At 42.5% G+C, this 20,912-nt stretch overlaps 1 protein-coding gene across 3 annotated transcripts in view; it reads left to right on the forward strand.

The window, feature by feature from the left end:
• usp45 (ubiquitin specific peptidase 45) overlaps nucleotides 1-20,912 on the forward strand; it is a 29,766-nt gene that overhangs the window by 6,993 nt on the left and 1,861 nt on the right. For 2 of the 3 annotated variants that reach the window (XM_011484841.4, XM_078933772.1), the window contains exons 6-17: nucleotides 4,284-4,432; nucleotides 5,588-5,683; nucleotides 6,227-6,357; nucleotides 13,886-13,973; nucleotides 15,689-15,770; nucleotides 16,056-16,147; nucleotides 16,782-16,838; nucleotides 16,973-17,098; nucleotides 18,342-18,960; nucleotides 19,544-19,641; nucleotides 19,751-19,837; nucleotides 19,969-20,113. In XM_011484841.4, the coding sequence (XP_011483143.1) occupies nucleotides 4,284-4,432; nucleotides 5,588-5,683; nucleotides 6,227-6,357; nucleotides 13,886-13,973; nucleotides 15,689-15,770; nucleotides 16,056-16,147; nucleotides 16,782-16,838; nucleotides 16,973-17,098; nucleotides 18,342-18,960; nucleotides 19,544-19,641; nucleotides 19,751-19,837; nucleotides 19,969-20,113 (1,770 nt within the window). The remainder of the gene's footprint in view (nucleotides 1-4,283; nucleotides 4,433-5,587; nucleotides 5,684-6,226; nucleotides 6,358-13,885; nucleotides 13,974-15,688; nucleotides 15,771-16,055; nucleotides 16,148-16,781; nucleotides 16,839-16,972; nucleotides 17,099-18,341; nucleotides 18,961-19,543; nucleotides 19,642-19,750; nucleotides 19,838-19,968; nucleotides 20,114-20,912) is intronic. The other variant, XM_011484842.4, reaches the window with a different exon arrangement.

Below are 20,912 nucleotides of genomic sequence, written 5' to 3' on the forward strand. Positions count from 1 at the left end.
TTTTTGTGATTTAAAATCTAGCTTTCTATTATCCCTTTATAAAAAGACGCTTTTAGTTCTTGTTGGAAATTCAAGATGATTACTGGTAGTATTTATGAGGCTGTTTGTCATCGATAAAGTCACATAAGCTGCTTATATGAGGTTGACTTCATACCAGACCTTTGTTAGAGACACACTCCGATAAAAAGTGTGTTTTTAACGTGTTCTTGTGGCATTTATTTCACGATATACGGCAAATTTAAGGAAAATTTGCTTAAATTTGCATCTCTGAGTATTTCTTTATTCAAATTGTTGTTATTCAGGAGCAGACTGAAAAATGCCGTTTGAAAAAGATTTTATTTATGATGTAAAAAAAAAAAATGAGCAGGCGATAAGTTTTAAGCTGCTTTCAGCAACGCAGAGGGGGGGCAGTCCCGCCCACATTTCTAATGAGCTCCTGCTGCTCTGCTGAAACTAGTCCTAGAAAAGGACACAGGTTTTTGGATTTAGGCTAAAAACAGCATAATCCTCATTAGAATATGACGCTTTTACAAGAGATGATGGGAGTGGGACTTTAACATCTCCTCCAGGTTTGGATCAGGGTTCTGTTTTGTGTACCCGGGTCTGTTGTCGCTGTCATCCCTGGTGGTGCTTTCATGGATGTAATCAAGAGGGACTGCGTCCTTCCTACCACCACACGTAAAAGTAGGGCAAATAGTGGGAAGCAGAATCTCTTTGCTCGCCTCTGTGAATCTGTAAGTAACATGTTGTGGGTTCTCTTGGCCTCAGATGGCAAGAAAGCGAGCTTTTTTATGCCCCGCAGTCACAACAAATTAGCAAATGAATAAGACATTTGGTGTTGCCTGGCCTTCCTCTTGACTGGCTGCTCTGCATGAAGTGAGCTGGCCTTGGTCTTCCTCACTGCAAGTTATCATGGGTGCATGGATGGAGCCCAATGGCCATAAATCTGACAGCTTTTCAAACCAACTGTGAGCTACTTTAAAAACATGTTTTCAAACCTTGGTAATGTTTTAATACCGTCAGAAAAGTTTAAGTCTATATATTTTTTAGGTGACTATGAGACTTTGGCTTCTGGTGAGTCAATTCTGTTGTAAAAAAAAGAATAAAAAGAATTCACACAAAACCTAACTGTAATTTAGAAGAGGCTGGTTTGGTTCTTGCTTGTTGGAATCTCCTCAATGGGTGACAAAACACTGGGAATACTTTTGAAACTTTCCTGCTTTTCCCTGCAAAGGTAAGCTGTTGTCTTGTGTGAGAAAGAGCAGGGAGCGCGGGAGGTGTTGCTGTACTTGTATGCATGTGGAAGAGCGTCCCGGTTCTTTCCTTTGCCCCGGGGACGGGCTCCACAGTGTCACTGCTGCCCATACTCGGTGGCTGAGCAAGGAGGGCCAGGTGGTGGTGCCGAGTGCAGCACAGTCAAGCGTGGACACGGCGCATGCTGACATTTGCCTTCATGACTGCTGCAGGGAGAGAAAAAATCTGCTTTTCCATATGCTTGTGCTCATTGCAACCCTCCCCTACACTCTCTGCTCCCCCCCACACTGCCCTCCTTAGCCCCCTCCCTTCCTTCAGTCCCAAGCAGATGGCTCCCTGAACATTGTTTACCTTGGGTGGCGGTCCCAGATGCAGAGTGTATCCATCGGCATCCCCGTTACGCCTGTTTAGTTCCCTCTTTCCTCTGCACCCTCTCAAGTGCCAGCTTCAGCTCTTCAACTGGAGTTGCTTGACTTTATAAACACAACAAGCAGACAAACTCACTTCTACGTCTGAATTATCTCCTTTTCCGTCTCACCCTCGCCTACGTTGGGATGCTGTTTCTCTCTTCATCACTTTGACACCCAAACTTAGAGGTGCTCAGCCTGTCTGTTTGTTTTGCCGCATGTGTTGACCCATGTGAGCCCCCTCATGTTTTTTTGTATTTTCATTTTAAAAAATAGGCCTCCAGATGTTGCCAGCACAGAGGGCCAGATGCATTTGGCACCACTGGGTGAGGCGCCTCAGCACCGCGGCGTCCCGGAAAGCTGAACCTCACCCCCCGCTATCTTGATCCCTAAACTCCAGGAACCATTCATTTGTGCTGGATTTCTTATCGGCTCTCTGCGTCTTTTAGAGGAAACACTACAGTGGATTGAAGCAAGTCTCTGGAATGTGCGTGTGCTCTAGTGCTGTAGGTTATTTCTCCCCTTAAATCTGTTGCTAAAGGTGCCTCCTTCTTTAGACTCCTCTTTGTGGAATCTGACTGTTTGTTCACATTCCGACTTGTGTGAGCAGGATACTTGTTTTAGTGCCCTTGGCCTTGAGAGAGGCAGCGTAGAGGGTAGTGCGCAGCAGAGAGCTTCCATTGCTGGAGGCTGAATAGCTTTTTAATGAAGGTGTTGTGCTGAAGTAGCGGTTCTACAAATTGAATATGGGCTAAAGACGGTGTGCAGAGGAGGGAGAGGACCGCTGAATGAAATGAACAGGTTCTTCAGAAGGTTGGCGGTTCAGTTGATTTCACTGGATTTGGACAGTAGCGGGTCAGGCTTGGGACTTCACCGCCAGTCATCTCTTGACTAGCTCATAAAAATAAAAATGCTCATGGACCAAAGCTCTTTTGTGTTTCTCAGTATGGCTTTGATTCCTGTAGAGCGAGTGGCTCCGAAGGTGCTGGCATCAAGTCCCTGAAAGAACCAGCCTTTTCCTCTGGAAATTCAGTTCCTTTTATAACCAAAAACTTTTGTATTATTATCACTTTGTAGCTTTATTTCTTTTAAGCATCAAGCACGTTCAACCATTTATAAATTTTTTAAAGCATATTTGATGACGGTTATTTTATTTTTACATACTTTAAATAACACAGCTAAGCCGTAAAGTTTGAGGCTATTTGCTCTCTCCTTCATAGTCCCATTGTGGGATTGCCTCAGGCTTATCACTTCTTTAAAAACCTATTAAAAAAGAAAAAAGAAATCAGTTTTGCATTGATACAATATTTGTCATGAAGCAAGCTCAGGAAATTCCTGCTCTTCTGGGGGAAAAAAAGGCAGAAGTTCTTTGAAAGTTCTCACTTCACCCCAATCTGACCACGTAGCAAAACGTTTCCAAGATTTTAAGTCCAGTTGCCGTGTCTCCACTTCAAGTCATTTTGAATCAAATGTTGACATTTGAGGAACTGTAGCATGTCAGCTTTTTGGACTCTCACTGCTGCACGCTGAGAATGAAGGATAACACCAAAGACTCCTTCATATAATCTGTTCACAACAAATGGTAACATAGAGGGAAATCATTGGGTCTTATTGGAAGGATTTAGAGTTTCTTTATTATTAAAGAATAACCAAAAAAATAATTTGGGTTGATTTTCTTCTGTCTTTGTCTGGCCGTTTGACCTCCGTTGGGAATCAACAGTTAGTAAGTAACCTTTACAGACGTTGATGGGAAGCAGAAAAGCTAAAGGACTGAGGATAGCGTGAGGTTTTTTTTTCTTTGCCCCCTTGTTGCGTATCATCATCAGTTCAAATGAGTTACTTACAAAATAGTATTTCATATCATTTGTTTAGCTTATTATCATTCATCTTATTGTACTTCTGTGTTTTGGGCCGTCTGTGGGGCGAAAATTGACTGTATATGAGAATTATGTGTGATGTCGCCCATAGAAAAGGGGCTTTTATTAAAAGAGGGGCTCCTAAGGTGTATCCATGCCAGATTTGGTGCTAGTACCACACAATGCATTATTATTGTAATACCTGATGGGGTTTCATCATTTGTTCACTTACTCAGATGAACAGCCATGTTTTTGACATTCCTCCATGTGATTCTTGAGGGATTGTGCTCATCATTTTGGAGCTGCTCCTCTCCCCTCAGCCCGTTTGTGTCCTCGCTCGTGTAGATGGTTAGTTTTCATCGGTGATCAGGAGTAACAGCTGGCTCAGAGGAGCCATCTCCCCCTGCCCCCCACTCCCTCGTCACTAACCAGCAGAAACTTCAACAGCTGTCATCTGCTTCCCCAAATGACCCAGCGCTCCTTCCAGCTGCCGTCCCAGCACGCCGCTCCCAGCGCCGCGGTGTGGTTTAAAGGCTAGAGGTTTTCTGCTCGGCTTTTCCAAAGTGTTCATCCACAGTCCCCTTAAAGAGGTGCAGACCTGTCACCTTCTGAGCTTTGAACTCTGCTCTAGTCTCATGAAATGAAACCTCAAAGAAAGTCAAATCAGGAATGCTTTGACAAACCACAGTTCTGATTGAATGGAGAGATTATGCTGTTGTTTTCTGAAATGAAGAACTCATTTTGTGTTTTTTTTGGTGTCGATCAGCATCACCCAAGATCATAAAGCTGCGAGATGAATCCTCCGACTATGTTGACCCGTCCCGAGGAAAGAGTCCCGTCATTAACACTACCTTGGCTCCTGTTAAAGGAATAACCAACCTCGGCAACACCTGCTTCTTCAACGCTGTTATGCAGGTTGGTACTGCTGTGACTTTGGGAGTATAGTTATCGTGTCATCCAAATGTTTGGCGGAGGATGTATCTCTGATGTAGCAACAGAAACCCAGGTTTTAGTGAGTGGATCTCAACAATCCCCAAAGAGAAAAGTACTGTTTTATTCTCGTTTTCATTTTATTTTTGATTCATGTTGTGCTTTTGGTCCTTCAGCAGCCTCAGGCAGGATCACATCATAGAAAGTACATGTGTACACGATGTGCTTTGAAAGTTTGAGCTCCATCTTCAGAGATGTGAATAATCAAAACACAAAGACTTCCATTCTGATATGGCTACAGACATGTGTACAGCCTCAGATTGTGTAAACACTCATCACGCGGCTCCTGCCACGAGTCCGGCCTCTAGTAAATCAGAATGTGGGCTTTCAATGGCTGGGTGTGTGCAGGTTATTTGTAGTGTGTGCTTCGTTGGGCTTTATGCGCTGCACAAACTTCAGCACGTTCACCTGCACGAGCACGAGTGGCCGCCGGTTGGTGCAGAGCGTGTTGACAGCACAGCCTCCTCAGTGCGACTGCGGTCATGTCATGGTGACTGTAAACCGGTACGCCGCCAACAATGAAGCTGTTTTTTTCCGCCATTTTGTTAATCACCCTCTGGGTCTTCCTCGTTGATTGAAATTCGCTTTACATGCCGTTCCCTCCCTCTCCCCGTCTGTTTGTATTGTCTCCTTGAAAATTGCAATCTTTTGGGTGAAAACACGTAATTGTCAGAGGATGAGCTGTGTCTGCATTCACAATGCCAGCTCCATTGTGTTGTTTTCCATAGCAACAGTCTTTATTGCCAGGATGTGACTAAATAAATATCCCTTTAAAAAGGAAGGAAAAGATGTTTCTCTATCATGAAGGGACAATGACTGTTACTGGTCAACTGTTCACCAAGGATCCTCTTCATTTTTGAAACTCGGATGATTTTGAAAAGCTCATTCAGAATAATGAGCTCATCACAGTTTTTTGTGTCTGGTAGGAATAGATTTTGTCTTTGATGCAGGTGTGTGAATTGACCCGTTTTGAGCTGTTAAGTTGTGTGCATTTGTTTTTTACAATCTAAAAGACTTTGGCTTGAAGTGTTTCCCATGTTGCAAATGATTTAAAGCTTATAAATATTTCTATTTTGGCAGAATCTGTCCCAGACACACATGCTCATCGACCTCATCCAGGAAGTGAAGGAAAAAGGGCACAAGATGAAGATTTGTCCCCCTGTGGAGATGAACCTGGTACAGTATTCCCGTTTCATCACCCAGTGGATTCAAAATTAATGAAAGACATTATTTCTTTAGATATGTGTTAAAGAAAAGAAATTTGGGGACGTTTTTCTGACCTCCATCAAATACTACACTGCAAAAAATAAATCTTAAGAAATAAAAAGCCTCTTGTTTTGAGAAATTTTTTTTCATCTATCTTGCAAGAAAAATAATCTTATTAAGAAAGTTTTTCTAAAGCAAAATAATCGTAGTTCAAGAGAACCGGCCTTAGTGACTAGATTTTTTTCTTGAAATAAGAATTTGTGGAAAGACCTGTCTTCCTTTTTTTTTGCTTATGAAAAGACAAGTTTTACAAATTTTAAGAATTATTTCTAGTAATGTGCTCTGCAGTGTAATTTCAGTGAATAAACTTGAAAAAGCTGCTTCCACATGTTGGAACAAGCTTAGAGCAGGTTTTCCTCCAAATCTGTTCAGATAACCAAACCCCCCCATGTGCTGTGCTCTGGTTTAGAAGCAACACTTGAACTGATTTTTTTATTTTTCTCTCCCCCCCAGAATCCGCTCACGGTTACGCTGCCCAGTCCAGAGCCTCTGACAGCAGCCATGTTTGTCTTCCTGCAGAGCATGAAGGAGGCAGGAAAAGGCCCCATTAATCCAAAGATCCTCTTCAACCAGCTCTGCCAGAAGTAAGATCAAACCCCATTGTACTGAATGTCACACTAAGAAACTCAACTCATCAGCGCTATTAGCCAGTCAAAGTGACAGAAGCCTACACAGATCAGTGAGACATTTTCTGCTATTTTATTGTTTTACATTTGCTCTGTTTTAGGGATTGGTGCTACTAATTCATAATTCCTAAAAAGAAATTGTGGTTGATGGAAGCACAAACTGAGCCTGTTTGTTGACTACAAATCAGTACATTTAAAAAAGCTGACAGATTAGCCAAAAACCAACACAAAGAAGAACTTTCTGTTCAGTTTTTTTAATTTGAATCTTGAATGGGTCAAAGTAAAAAGAAAGAAAAATACTATTTCAGTGTTTGATATAAAAACTCAAAATCATAAATTCTAAACGCTCTTGTTTTAAAAGAATATATATTTTAAATGTCTTTAGATTGTCTGTCATGATGAGCCATAAATGCGCTGTAAAGAACCACAGCACTGTCCTATACTCTCAATTGTGATGCATCTGGATCTTATCACTTATGTTAGTTTTGCATCTTTTGGTGATGACTGAGGGATCTTTGGAACCGGGGGGTACCAGGTTACTGTTGTTACTTTAGACCAGGGGTGTCAAACTCATTTCCACTGAGGGCCACATCAGCATAGTGTCTGTCCTCAAAGGGCCAGATATAACTTATACATCTAACTAAATGTAATGAAAAATAAATGTAACTACTCCTTAGTGTTAAATTACTAATTATTTATTTACTATAACTTTTTAAAGTGACAATTACAGTTGCATAGAAAACATATGTTTTCTTGTTACTCCAGCATGAATTCTTATACATTTGATTCTGTCAGGTTAGGTTATATGGATAGTGTTTAAGTCCTAATGTATAGTTGACCAATCCCATATTTCAAGTCAGATTTTCCCTAGATATGAATAAATACACACCAATTTTTATTTTTTATTTTAAGAAATTAAAAACTTTTATGCTCTCGCGGGCCACATGGTGGGTCACATTTGGCCCGTGGGCCTCGAGTTTGACACGTGTGCTTTAGACCTAGGTGGTTATTTCTAAGCTGGTCAACCTTTCTGACCTGTGTTTGCTGTGTCTGTTTAAGCTGCACCATGCTTTTAGACTTTGGAGTCAGGGTTTTGGAGCTACAACAGTGGCTTTCTACTGGCTAGAGGGGATAAGAGGAAGATCACCCATAACTGTGAGGGATGTGGCCATGACTTCTACACATGGATGCTTAATTGGATTAGTAAGATCTCTGGATAAAATTGAGCTTCATCAGTTTTTTAGGAGTTAGTTTATTTTTTCCCCCAAGGTTTGGCTCCAGGTGACGAACCATAAAGCACGATTGTTTGTAATGAAACACTTATTGGTTGATGGTTTTCTTTGAGTAACACCCATTCCTGACTTTCTTGCCTGTCACGTTTGACAAGTTGGTATCTGAGCTTGGAGCCAGTGCATGCATCAGACTCTGCTGTCAGTGTTGCAGGTTTTATAACCAGCTTTCACTAGCTTCCATCCTATTGGTGCACTGATAAACACTGTTAACCAGCCAGACCCACACCTGGCACTGACACCTGCCTCCTGCTCCTCGCCTTTCATCCTTTCTGACATCATCTTACTCAAAACATACCCTCAGCATTCTACCATATCTAATATTTGGCTGCAGCAGACTATTTTAGGAGATGTTCATTTGAACACCGCTGTTCCACCTGTGTCATACTGGACGCACATGAAGGTAACACGCATCTTTGCTTTAATGCACTAAACTGCATGTTGTTCCCCTTTGTGGACGTTTGGTTGGCTGGCTTCTTGTTTGAACGTGGTGCACTGCTGGTCGGGTCCACCCTGTTTGTATAGTTTGTACAGTTGAGTAGGGCAGGTGGGTAACCAGAGCAGTTATTGTTGGTTGACTGGATAGCTCTGTGGTGCAGCTTTAGGTTATTCTGGTACCTAACTTTCATTCGACAGGCCTATAAGTGCTTTTTGTGCCATCTGTGTATGGATGAGGACTGCCACCTCACCTGACACCACCTCAGCATGCATCACACATGCAGGCAATTGTGCATTCAAACATCATCATTGCCCACACCTTCACTCATCCACACATGTCTAATTTAAAATAGGGCCAATCTATTCCACTAGCATGCATTTGAATAGAGAGGTGGTTTTAAGCCTCAGCACCCATTAACTCAACACTTGCCTATCACCTTTATAATTAAAGCTAATTAAATCACTATTTTTTACATTCATGCAAAACTGAAAAGGACTGCGGATGTTGTAATATTCATCATTACAAGGTTTTTCCACTGAGCCTCCTGTTGTGTGCTAAAATGCTTTTCCTCTCAAGTTTTCTATGCCCCTCCTCAGATTAACCTAACTGCATTGTATCAGATCTAAAGCTTTGAAAAGAAAAGGCCAAAGTCAAGAACTGCTCCAGTTTACTGCGACACGTTTTCTCATTTCAGTGACTTTTCTAAAGGTAGCAGTATTAATTGCTGCTTCACGCTCTCGTCACTCAGAGGGGATCAATTCTGCCCTTGACCTGTCGATGCTGACATCCTTTTTTTATCCACCATAACTGCGTTTCCCAGGATGACGGTGACAGTCGGCAAGCTTGAGCCTTCATTGTACAATCGTCTGAGCGTGTACACATGTGTTTCTGCACATGTGTTGACTTGCATTTGCCCTCAACCAGCTGAGTAATCTCCAGCCTGCCTCCTCGTCCTTCTGCCAGGAAAAGGGCTTAGGTCTGCGCTTGGTCCAGTGCCAGGCACTGCATGTTGGATGGTCAAGCACCACGCTCCATTTCTGGTGCCAGAGAGGGTCCCAGCTTGTACCCAGTCTACTAAATAGCTAGTCAGCTGCTAGTCAGTAGTTTGATGCAAGACTGTTTTCTAAATGCTTCATAAAACCTGAACCCTGTGAGTCGCAGGCGTCTGAAAATCACGATGACTCATCAAAGCCTGATCTATATATCTGGAGGTTCTTTTTATGGTGCTCCCATATGTAGGCTGGAAGAAAAAGCCACACACAGACATTCATCTGCACCTGCTTCTTTCAAGGACCTTTTTGGTTTTCAGGACAGCCACTGGACAGTTTTTTGTATTTCAGACATGAAAAGTATGCTGGCTCCATTCTCTAAATGTCCACTTACCCACATCTTTCAGAAACTGTTGAGAAATAAGCCTTGTAAAAGCTTTTCATCCCTGATAGAAATAGCAGAGAGCAACAATGAATTCCATCTAGTCCTGACATTCAGCTATCACACACACATGACCACCGACAGCACACACACTTCTAAAGAGGCTGCAGGCATTCACAAATAGTAGGAATAAAAAAGAAAATCTTGGTTTGTTCATGTATTTTTTGACATTCATTTACTTCAGTGTTTACACAAAAGTTAGAAAACCTCAGCGGCTACGATTCACTCAGCTCAAGTAATTGAACCCAGTGTATGGAGTCCGTGTTTACGGAGTACAATGTAAGTGAGCAACATGATACTTGTGATGGTAGTTTTTGCTGTCCATAGTTAGTTGAAGGTCAAAATCATGACAAGCTTTTATGCTGTTAACATGAAAAGAAAAAAAAACTTTCAAAGTTTAGGGACCATGCAGGCAAACCTGTTTACATGTTCAGAAACTTTAGATCTAGTTTAGCCGAGTGGGTTTCAGTTTAATTCAAAAGAAATTAACTTTTTCTCGGAAAAAGAAGACTGTTGGTTTCCACTAAACCCTTCTGGAACTCATAGAACCCATTGAAAGCTGAGGCCTTGTTCTAAAAATATGAGAGCTCTCTGGAAAACCCTGTTGTCATCAGAAAGCTTTTCTTTCCCTAGATATAGCAAAAAGAATAATCAGAAATGTTTGATGATGGTGTTTTTTTATCCTTATCTGACACCTTTCCAAACTTTAGATTTAAATGTGCATATTTATTTTAGGATGCACCAGTTCACAGCTGAACTCACTTTGCAGTTATTTGCCTTTGGAACATTTTGAACATTAAGATTACCTTTTAACCAGTGAGGAAAGGCTTTAGTGAAGTAGGGGAACAGGTGCATTGTGTTGCTCATACGTGTATGTGTTCAGGGGAGGGGGGGGGGGGGGGGGTATGCGGCCTTGTGTCTGGTACTAAGTCATCCGGCTATTAATTGTGTTAGCACCGCAGCTGTTTGCTTTGGCCAGATTGGAGCAGAGCTACGGGGCCCTTCTGCTTCCCTCCACTGGGATGAGCTTCCAGACCTCCTCATTCCCACTGATCCCAGTAGAGCTCCTCACATTCTCCTTTATCTTGCTTTTTCCCCCCTGTTTATCCTCTCATGTGCTTTATTTGATTTATAAACATTTAGATTTGTGACGTGTGTTCATTGACTGATCTCTTTTTTTCCTCTGGAGGTGATAGTTAACAGATAAATGACCCTTAACATCACCTTTTATTTCGCTGGGTTTTTGCATTAACACATTAACTGTAGCATGTAATTCTTCATCCATTTCTGTGTCAGTGTGTCCCAAACAAACAATATACTTAAGGGGATTCAGTCCCTAAAACAAAAATAAAAATGGCATTTATATGACTAAGAATCTGGCAGTTTCTCAATCTAGAATGTTAAAACTATCTCTCTGTGTCAGATGTTTGCTTCAAGAAACTGGTTTCACGTTTGCAGAGTCTGATCTCTTTGACATCTTGCATTGTTTCTCTCATGAATGTAACAGGAAATCTTTAGCACCCAACTAAACCAGTTGAACCATCATAGGAATTATCGACAAGGCTGCAGGAGTTAACCCAACAATCTGCCCAATCCACACCCCCCCTGCATTTACTCAAGAGCTTCTCCTACCAGAAGTCAGGCCTTTTCATGTTTTCACTGTCTGACCAACCTGTCCTTTGGTTATGTGGCTGACTCGGTGCAACAGGTTGCCATGGTTCCAGCCTCGCCTGCCCATCTGCCCCCTGCATCTGTCCACACATCTGCTTTTCCATGGACAGCCAAGAAGAAGGAGTCAAGGAGAGCCTCCCCTCTGTCAGCTCTGACATAAACCACCAGAGTGAAAGATCACTTTGGAGTACAAGAACATTAGAAGGTCTAGCAGCCTGTATAATGGAGTTTTCACTTGTTCTCACTCTTTTCTTAAATGGTCAATTTTTTAGCAAATATAACTTCAAACCAAACATTTTTGTAACTAGATCTAAGCTCTGCATTCATGTACCGTACACTCTGTCTCATGCTCTGGAGCTCTGCTGTAACCTTTGACTGTAAACAAGAACTTGACTAATTGACTCCTCCCCCCCTGACGTTTCAATCAGGAAGTACCCACTGGCTCTAAGAAGCCAAAATCCCATAGACCTCTATGGAGAAATAAACAGCTGTTACTCAGTCATTATTTTTGTCAGAATAACCATTCTTGCTCTACTATCTTTTATTTTTAACAGGTTTTTGATTTTTCTTTTATTGCAAGTTGTAAACTGACCTCAAAAGTGCCTGCCGGTCACCAAATCGCACATTCAAGACGAATGATTAATAGATTCTCCCAACCCAGATTTTGAGTGGTAGGGGTGTAAGACTTCCAACAAGCTCACTCCTGATTTGAGAGCTAGGTTGCTATAGAAACGATGACTCAAACCAACTCGCACCAATCACTGTATCATTTTGCATAAGCATAGCAACGTCCATAGCGCAAGAAAATGTCAACCGAATTGACTTCTTTTGGTTGGTGCCGGAAGCCATTTTTGATGGGTGACGTCACACTAACTCGGTTCAGCTCTCTTTATACAGTCAATTGCTGTAGACCTGACAGATGGCTTTCTTTTGCTACTGTGGCACATTCAAAATCCCCGGGCACTTTTAAGTACACCTTGCTAGTACCGAGTCAGAACCCCCTTTGCCTTTAGAACTCCCTTAATCCTTGGTGGCAAAGAGTCAACAAGGTTCTAGAAACATTCCTCTGATAGTTTGGTTCATCTTGACATGACAGCATCACACAATTGCTGCAGAGTTGTCGGCTCCACATTCATGATGCCAATCTCCCGTTCCACCACATCTCAATGGTGATCTATTGGGTTGAGATCTGGTGACTGTGAAAGCCATTTGAGTCCAGTGAACTCATCGTCATGCTCAAGAAACCATTCTGCCTTATCCTGCTGGACATAGCCATCAGAAGATGGTACACTGTGGTCATAAAGGGATGGACATGGTACTAAAAGGCCCAAAGTGTGCCAAGAAAATATCCCCCACACCATTGCACCCCCACCACCAGCCTGAACTGTTGATACAAGACAGGATTGATCCATGTTGTCACGCTGTTGACGCCAAATTCGGACCCTATCATCCGAATGTGGGAGCAGAAAAGGAGACTCTGACTAGTCTTCTATTGTCCAGTTTTGGTGAGTCTGTGTGAATTGTAGCCTCAGTTTCCTGTTCTTAGCTGACAGGAGTGGCACCCAGGGGGTCGGTGTGATCTTCTGCTGCTGTAGTCCATCTGTTTCCAGGTTGGACGTGTTGTGGGTTCAGAGATGCTCTTCTGCAGACCTGGAATGGAACCAGTGATTCTTTGCCTTCCTATTGTCTTTCTATCAGCTGGAACCAGTCTGGCCATTCTCGTCTGACCTCTGGCATCAAAAAGGCATTTCCACCCACAGAACTGCGGCTCACTGAATATTTTCTCTTTTTCAGACCATTCTCTGTAAACCCTAGAGATGGTTGTGGGTGAAACTCTCAGAAGATCAGCCGTTTCTGAAATCCTCAGACCAGCCTGTCTGTCACCAACAACCATGCCACGTTCAAGTCACTTCAATCACCTTTCTTCCTCATTCTGTTGCTCAGTTTGAACTACAGCAGGTCTAGAGTCTAGACCATGTCTACATGCCAAATGCATTGAGTTGCTGCCATGTGATTGGCTGATTAGAACTTAGCAGTAACGAGCAGCTGGACAGGTGTGCCGAATAAAGTGGTCTGTGAGTGTATATGGGTGGTTACAGGTAACTCTCTACTTCCTTTCAGCTGTCACCATCACAGCTAAAACATTTCTGAAAATGATCTGTAAAATTCCCAAACAACCTCTTGAAGAACTTTTTCCTTTTTGAAAAGGATCTATGTTCTATAGCCAAGATGCTCTTGCAGATCATTGTCATAAACCATTGTGTTTGTGAAGCTCTGTGCTTCTTTGATCTTGAACTCCTCTCATAGTTTTCGTTTGGTTAACAAGCTCTTCATTTCTGCAACTTTTTTTTAAATTTACAAGCAGTGATCATCTTTTCTCCAAAAAAAAACACTTCTCACCCATTGTTGTTTTTATCTCCCACTTTCTAGCCCCCTCTTCTACTTGTTTTTTATGGCTCCAGTTTATCCACACCAAAAGTTGTTTATTCCAATGAAATAATAAAAAGAATGATTCATCAGTGAAGGTCATTAAAACATAATGTACTTAGGCCTTGTGTGATAAGTATTTATTGGTACTCGATACTGAAATCTTTGTTTTTTTGTTTTGTTTTTTATCTTGAGTCTGTTTTTCTTTTTTCTTTTTGTTTTGTCACAGAGCTCCACGCTTCAAGGGCTACCAGCAACAAGACAGTCAAGAGCTGCTGCATTACTTACTGGACTCCATACGAGTAGAAGAAACTAAAGTAAGTTTTGTTGTTGGTTTTCTGTCGTCATCATTGGCTATGATTTGAACTGATTTTTAAGTAACAGTGCTATTGAGTTAAAAGTTTTACAGTTATAAAAAGTAATTATAGATGCTTTTTGTAATTTGCATTTGCATTTATATAACCTAATGGTGTGTTCGTGATCCCCACCCCACCCCCAAATGCACACACCCTAACCCTTCACTGGGCAATTACGAGACCCCACAGCAGCTCTTTGGAGGGCCCACCAGTGACTCTGTGAACCAGAGAGAAGAAGTTAGCGGGTGTGTTTAGTGGTCAGCCTCAGGCCCGTGGGGTGGGTGGGTGGGGGGGGGGGGGGGGGGCACAGGCTCGGCTCTCCTGATTCTATTAAAACTTGTGAACACTAACAGTTGTGCCACTTAGGGCCCTTGCAAGTGGCACGACCGGCATCATTGTCTGATCTTGGGAAACCCACAGCTGCTGAAAGAGCTCCAGGGTCGTTCTTTTGTGCTGGAGGGTTCTCTGCAGCCCCTTCCTTACACAAACACACACTCTCTCATCAGTCTGGCTCTCAGTGCAATCAAAGAGGTAAATGTGGGGTGGGGGTAAATCACCCTCTCAAACTCGTTTATGCAGCAGATTTTTGAATTGAACATGTGCTGTGGTTTTGAGCAGCTAATGTACTGATTAAGACGGGACTGTACTCTCACTTTCCTTTGGGAAAAAAAGACAAAACATGGATTTAGAAACAAAACAATAATCCATTCACACCTTTTAATGAATCCTTCAGGTCTAAAAGTTTCATCAAGGAGCACAAAAAGTTATTTCAGATCCTGCATAAAGACTGTGTGTCACTGATTTTCCTCAGAGTGTCACCAATATCTTAAATGCCCTAAGTGTTTGTGGTGATTGCCCATTAGTATCAGAGATCTGGATATGCTAATTAAGACCCTTCCAGTTATCACCAATTAGCTGAGTGAGTAGGTAGTTCCCTCTCGGGCCATGCACCGGTCTTCTTTGCCTTTTCTTCAGTTCAGTATGCCTTCGCACCAGCCCCCACAACCCCTCCCCCCCTTCCCATCATGTATGGGACGAGGCACGCTGTTTCTCTGGACAGAGAGACTGGGAGCATGGGCGTTACTGGTAATTAATTAGTGGGGGAGCCCCAGCATGGTTTGACTTTGCAGATTGAGTGGGGTGCAGACTGGCCTGGCTGGGATTAACTGGGCTTTTTGACCTAAATAGGCAGTCCAGTGCGTGGGTCCAGGGACAAAGGGGGCTGATTGGTCTGGACTCAGACATATAGACCACGGCCAATTATCTATTGATTGGTGCTTTACTGTGGCTGTGTCTCTTCACAGCTCTCACACCAACACACTCACTGACCATGTCACCTTCAATAAGAAGAGCTTGTGGAAAGCTGCCACACACACACACACACACACACACACACATACACACCCCAACACACCCACACACACACACACACACGCGCAAACTCTCACGGATGTATAGTTAATGAAGAGATCTACATGCTAACATTTTTAGACAAGCACAATAATTATTTTACACTAATGATGCTGATAATGGGTATACCTGTCAAAGTCAGCTGCAGGCTAGAATGTGATCCATCACTAATGACTTCAGTAATGAGAAGACAAGCTAATATTGGTCAGAGTGTATGCAATGTTCCTGCGTTTATGAGTATTGTGTGCACATATCTTTGTCTACAGAGGGTCAAAGCTGCCATTCTGAAAGCCTTCAACAATCCGACAGAGAAGACTGCTGACGAGGAAACCAAGCGCCAAGTCAAAGGTTTGTATGTCACAAACGTATGCCTAAGACCAATAGTCCCACCTTGTGGCAGTAAAGGGAAATGCAGTTGTCAGTCAGGCAAAGGACAGCTGTTTCTTTTACATTAAGTTATGTCCTAAATTACTTCCAAGTACCTTAACTTGCATTACCTTGCTGCATTGCTGTGGAAGCCATGAGTGATGTGTTTGTCATTTTTAGTGGAGCTCACTCATATTAGAATGTTACACTGGTTTGTCAAAGCTGCTTCTTTAAATGACTCAAATCTGGGTTTGTTTTTCTCCCCAGCATATGGAAAAGAGGGTGTAAAGCTGAACTTTGTTGACCGCATCTTTGTAGGCGAACTCACCAACACTATCATGTGCGAGGAGTGCGAACACGTAAGTGTTTGTGGGTGACAGAAAGACGAGGAATGGCGATCCAAGCATCGCACTGTGTGCTTCACGGTCTATTGTTCTCAGGCTGTCTGGAAAGGAATCAGCAGGTCAACAACAGGGCGTTTCATGCACTTGTTGGAGGCAGAAGCCCGTTTTTAATAGAAATGGAAGTCTCAAAGGTTTTGAAATCCTTTCCACCTTGACTGATTGGCAGAGGTTTAGCAGATCACCATGCAGTTTCCAGCCTCTCTGGCATTCCTCACTAATTTCATAATTTTGAGGTATTTATGATTGACCTGAAGTTGAGATTGCTAGAGCCACAGAGAAAACACTTGTGCTTTAGAAAACCACAACCCAAATGATGATCACATTCTGACAAATAACTCTGCAAATAGAAGAGATACCACAGGAAAAACAAACAAAAAGCTCTTCAAGGACCAGCTCCAACTGCAGCAGGTAGCAGCAAGCGTTTGGAATGAGAGCTTTTTGGTGACTAAAAAAGAAATGTGAAGACCATGCAGGAAGCGTCAGCCAGACACGGAGAACTTAAACCAAAAAAAAAGTTATCCCATAAACATCTGCTTCAGATCTAACCACCTTTTAGACCTCTCAGAAATGGGTTTGATTTCTCTTTCAGATATCGACAGTGAAGGAGGCCTTCATAGACATTTCTTTACCCATCATAGAGGAGAGGGTGAGCTGCTTCCAAACCTCCAGATTCTTTTAACTAGAAGTGTTTTCTTCTTTTAACAAGTAGTTTTTTTTCACAAGTCGGATGTTATTTAGCAGTTTAGCAATTTTTTTTTCTTTTTGTTTTTTTCTGCACAGATGTCCAAACCATCCAACCCTGGGCGGATTGGGAAAGCCAGCCGTGAGCAGGACGTGCACACAGCCCACCACGACCTTTCTGTTGCACACCCCGTCAACAAAAACACCAAGAAGCAGAGCGGACAGGTGAGGAGGGGAAAACACAGGACTAGGGATGTTCCATCAGGTATCTTGGCCTCAGTTTGATTTTGAGTATCTGAGGATACTCAGTCCAGATCTGGTGCTTTTGGAAAGCTTTTAAAAGTAGAAGAAAGTAATAAGCAGATCCAGGTTGTCCCTGATTTGTATTTTATTCAGCTTCTTTTATCATTTAACACTTAAACAGAGCACTTCTGTGAAGTAGCTTCAACAATCAAGTAAAAATAATGCAACTACCAACTAGAAACAATAGTTAACTATTAACTAGTAAAATTATATGTGATAGTCCTGTAAGAATGTTTGGTGACTGTAGTTTTAGTATCTTCATAACCATTAAACATTTTTGATCAGATGTGATTCATACTTTCATTAAAAAATGATAACGTCTTCCTTTGAAAATCGTTGTAGCATGAATAGGACAATGAGCATGCATGACTAGCTCATATCAATGTAACCATTTATTAGTTTCAGCTGGTTATGGATTTCTTTTTATATCACTTTTTCCCAGAGCTTGCACTTTGTAGACGGTCCCTTGGCAGCCCTCTCTCTCTCTCTCTCTCTCTCTCTACCAGCAGCGTGGAGACAGCTATTCTCATAAAAAAAAAAATCCAATCTGTTTACTTTTGAAAAGCCCTTTTAGGTTGTTGTTTGAGTTAAGACAAACTAATAGAGACACTTACTGTCAGTTTAAAACCTTTATTTAAAGAGTTAATAAGCCTGGACGTCTGTGATTATCTGTTTTTGTGTTCCTCATGTTCAACTTAGTCCTATATTGTGCAGCGTTTATGGCAATAAAATGTTGTGATCCATTCAGACCTCTAGTAGAGCATTCATCGGTAATGATGAGCTTTAAAAATATAGAACTGATCATAATAATAAAAAAAAAAATCTCATTTCTGATCACGTGATCTGATCCATTTACTGGATTCCATCTTCTTTTATTGCAGAGATTCTGTCTTAAGAATTTGTAAACGATTTGCAAATGCTAAAGCCACTGATCTTCTGTTTAAAAAAAAAACCTTTTCTCTGAAAAATCTTCAAACATTTTTTTGCCCAACTTTAAATGAAAGCACACAAAAAATGAAATTATAAATCAAAGTATTTAGTAGAAGTTTTGGTAAAATTTTTAAGCTGAAAAACCTTAAATGATTGAAAACATTTATAAAACGGAGGTCAGCTTTGAAGAGCAGTCCGAGTCTGAGTGCTGACATGACGAGGTTCTTTTCTGCAGAAACAGCTGAGGAGGAAATCTTCCAGCTCTTTAGAGGAGAAGGGGGCCAGCTGTGGTGCGGAGCAGCCAGAGGAGGATGGTGTGGCTGGCGGATCGGCCCGCTGGCTCCCTGTTTGTAAGATGGCGGCGGCTGGCAGTTTGTCAGATGGCAGTGAAAGAGACTCTGGTGCTCAGGACAGCAGCAACGATGCCGACAGTGAGGCGTCTGAGAGCGAGTGGGCGCCCCGTGCCTCCAGCCACGCCCTGGGACACACCTCCACCTCCCCGCAGGCCTCTTCGTCCTCTCCCTCCCCATCTCTACTCACCAGGCAGTGTGGCGCTGTAGAGCAGATAGCTGCCGCTGTTTCTAAGGTCAGCCTGGGGTTCAATTCTGGAGACGGCTCTGCTTCCGCTCACTGTTGTCATGAAGAGCAAACCCAAAACAGAGACAACCTCCAGCACCACCAGGGGGCTTTCCAGGCTCTGTCCCACAGTTACACCCCCAGCTCCAAAGAGTGCTCCATCCAGTCCTGCCTGCACCAGTTCACCTCTGTGGAGCTGCTGATGGGCAACAACAAGCTTCTGTGTGAGAGCTGCACAGAACGCCGGCAAAAGCAGCTGTGGAGGAGCGGCTCAGCAGGTACCAACACCGTGCAGCCTCTCCCCATGTCTCCGCTGTTTTTAGATAGATAGATATTCCTTTATTAGTCCCACGATGGGGAAATTTCCCCACATCCAATCAAACCACATTCTATCATTTATAGGAACAAGTTCTAACTGATCTGTCATGTTTCTAACGACAGCAGTTTTTGTTTTGCCTAAAGCAGCAGAACTACAACAACTTAAAGCCTCGCTCAGGTTTTCTTTTGACCTTCCGAAAAAGCCTTTTCAGTGGTCTTTTAATTAGGATTGTGATATTTTGTATAGGCAAAAAAAAACACCCTGTCATTTTCTGAGACATAGTTTCTGCAGAGCGGCGTGTTTTCTGTGTCAAAAATTCAATCTTTTTTCAACTGGCAATTTTTCATAACTCTTTGAATAAAAAAATACTCAGAAATACCATTTTAATCTCAACATTCTTTTATATATCTTGCAAAAAATGTCACAAGAACGCGTTATAAACACCAAAAACACAATTTCATGGGGTGGGTCTTTAAACCTTTGTTCTTTCTCATAATTTAAGACTTTTTTTTTGACATCTTCAGTTTTTTGTGCTTTTGCAGAGAAAAAGGTAGAGAAGATATACACCAGTGCTCGGAAGCAGATGCTCATTTCTTTGCTGCCTCCTGTCATCATGTTGCACCTGAAACGATTCCACCAGGTAAGGCGTTCTTCAGACTTTCAGCTGTTTGTCTTTCATCGTGTTCACGTGCAGCATTGTCATTCGAGTTGTCGGCTGCAGATCATAACGTGTTCACATGTGCGTTAAGGCAGGGATGAACCTACGGAAGGTGAACCGCCACGTTGACTTTCCTCTGATCCTGGATCTAGCTCCATTCTGCTCCGCCTCCTGCAAGGTCTTACATTAATACAATACTACCGTAGATACATTTCCCGTTAGAGGAACCTGTCTTACCGTTTGTCAAGCTGTTGAAATGGTCGATAATCTTCCTTCTCTTCCATCTTTCTCCTGTGTGGTTTTGATTAGAACCTGGCTGCCGGTGAGCGTGTCCTGTACAGTCTTTATGGGATAGTGGAACACAGCGGTTCAATGCGCGGGGGCCACTATGCTGCCTATGTTAAAGTGCGGCCCCCCCAGCGGAGGACTGAACTGCTTCACAAGAACCTGTCAGGTCAGGGTCCAGCTCTTTTCATTCTCTTTTCATTTCTAATTTACTAAGGCGGTCAGCTTTCTGGACTCCGTGTGACCCTGAAGACAGTCAACCCCGGTCCTGGTTCCCCACACAGCTTCTGTTGACTCTTTTGAAGGAGACTGCACAGACTCAGTGTAGCACTGATATGTAGCTAAGAAAAGCTCATGGAGTTGCTACCTTCTGCTAACAACCTATGAAAGAATCTAGATATTTCAACTGTAGTTGGTGAGGACCCTGACTCTCAGCCATCTTTGTTTGAATGTGAATTCTTCTTCGTCCGCCCGCGACAGCCAATGTCGCAACAAGCGCCCCCTATCTACCCTCCGAAGAATCGTCTTACCAAAGGATCGTTAATATAATGTTTTACAGGGCTTCTGAACGTAAATAAAAGGTCCATACTTGATGAAGACGCATCCAGAATCAATCACGGGACTAAATATAGCGATATATGACCATATCAATGATTTGGCACACCCCTACTTTGGTCTGACCAAGTGATTAGGACACCTGATTCTGATCATTTGGATGGGTCAGCCAATACTTTTAGTGATAGAGTGTATGTTTTCATTTTATTTTAACACTGAGGAGTCCATTCAGTGCAATGACATGTTTACACTTTGAGGCCTTCCTGAATTTTCTATGGGTCTGTTGTCTTTTGAAACACTGAGAAAGTGATGAATCCAACCTTTAATCCAGGTAAGACAAAACAGCTTCATTTGGAAAGCACAAAGGCAGCCTTTAACGGAAGTGTTTTCTTTCCATCACTTCTGGTTCTAAG

This window comes from Oryzias latipes, chromosome 16 (assembly GCF_053564925.1).
Source record: "Oryzias latipes strain Hd-rR chromosome 16, Olatipes_Hd-rR_3.1".
Classification (NCBI taxonomy): domain Eukaryota; kingdom Metazoa; phylum Chordata; class Actinopteri; order Beloniformes; family Adrianichthyidae; genus Oryzias; species Oryzias latipes.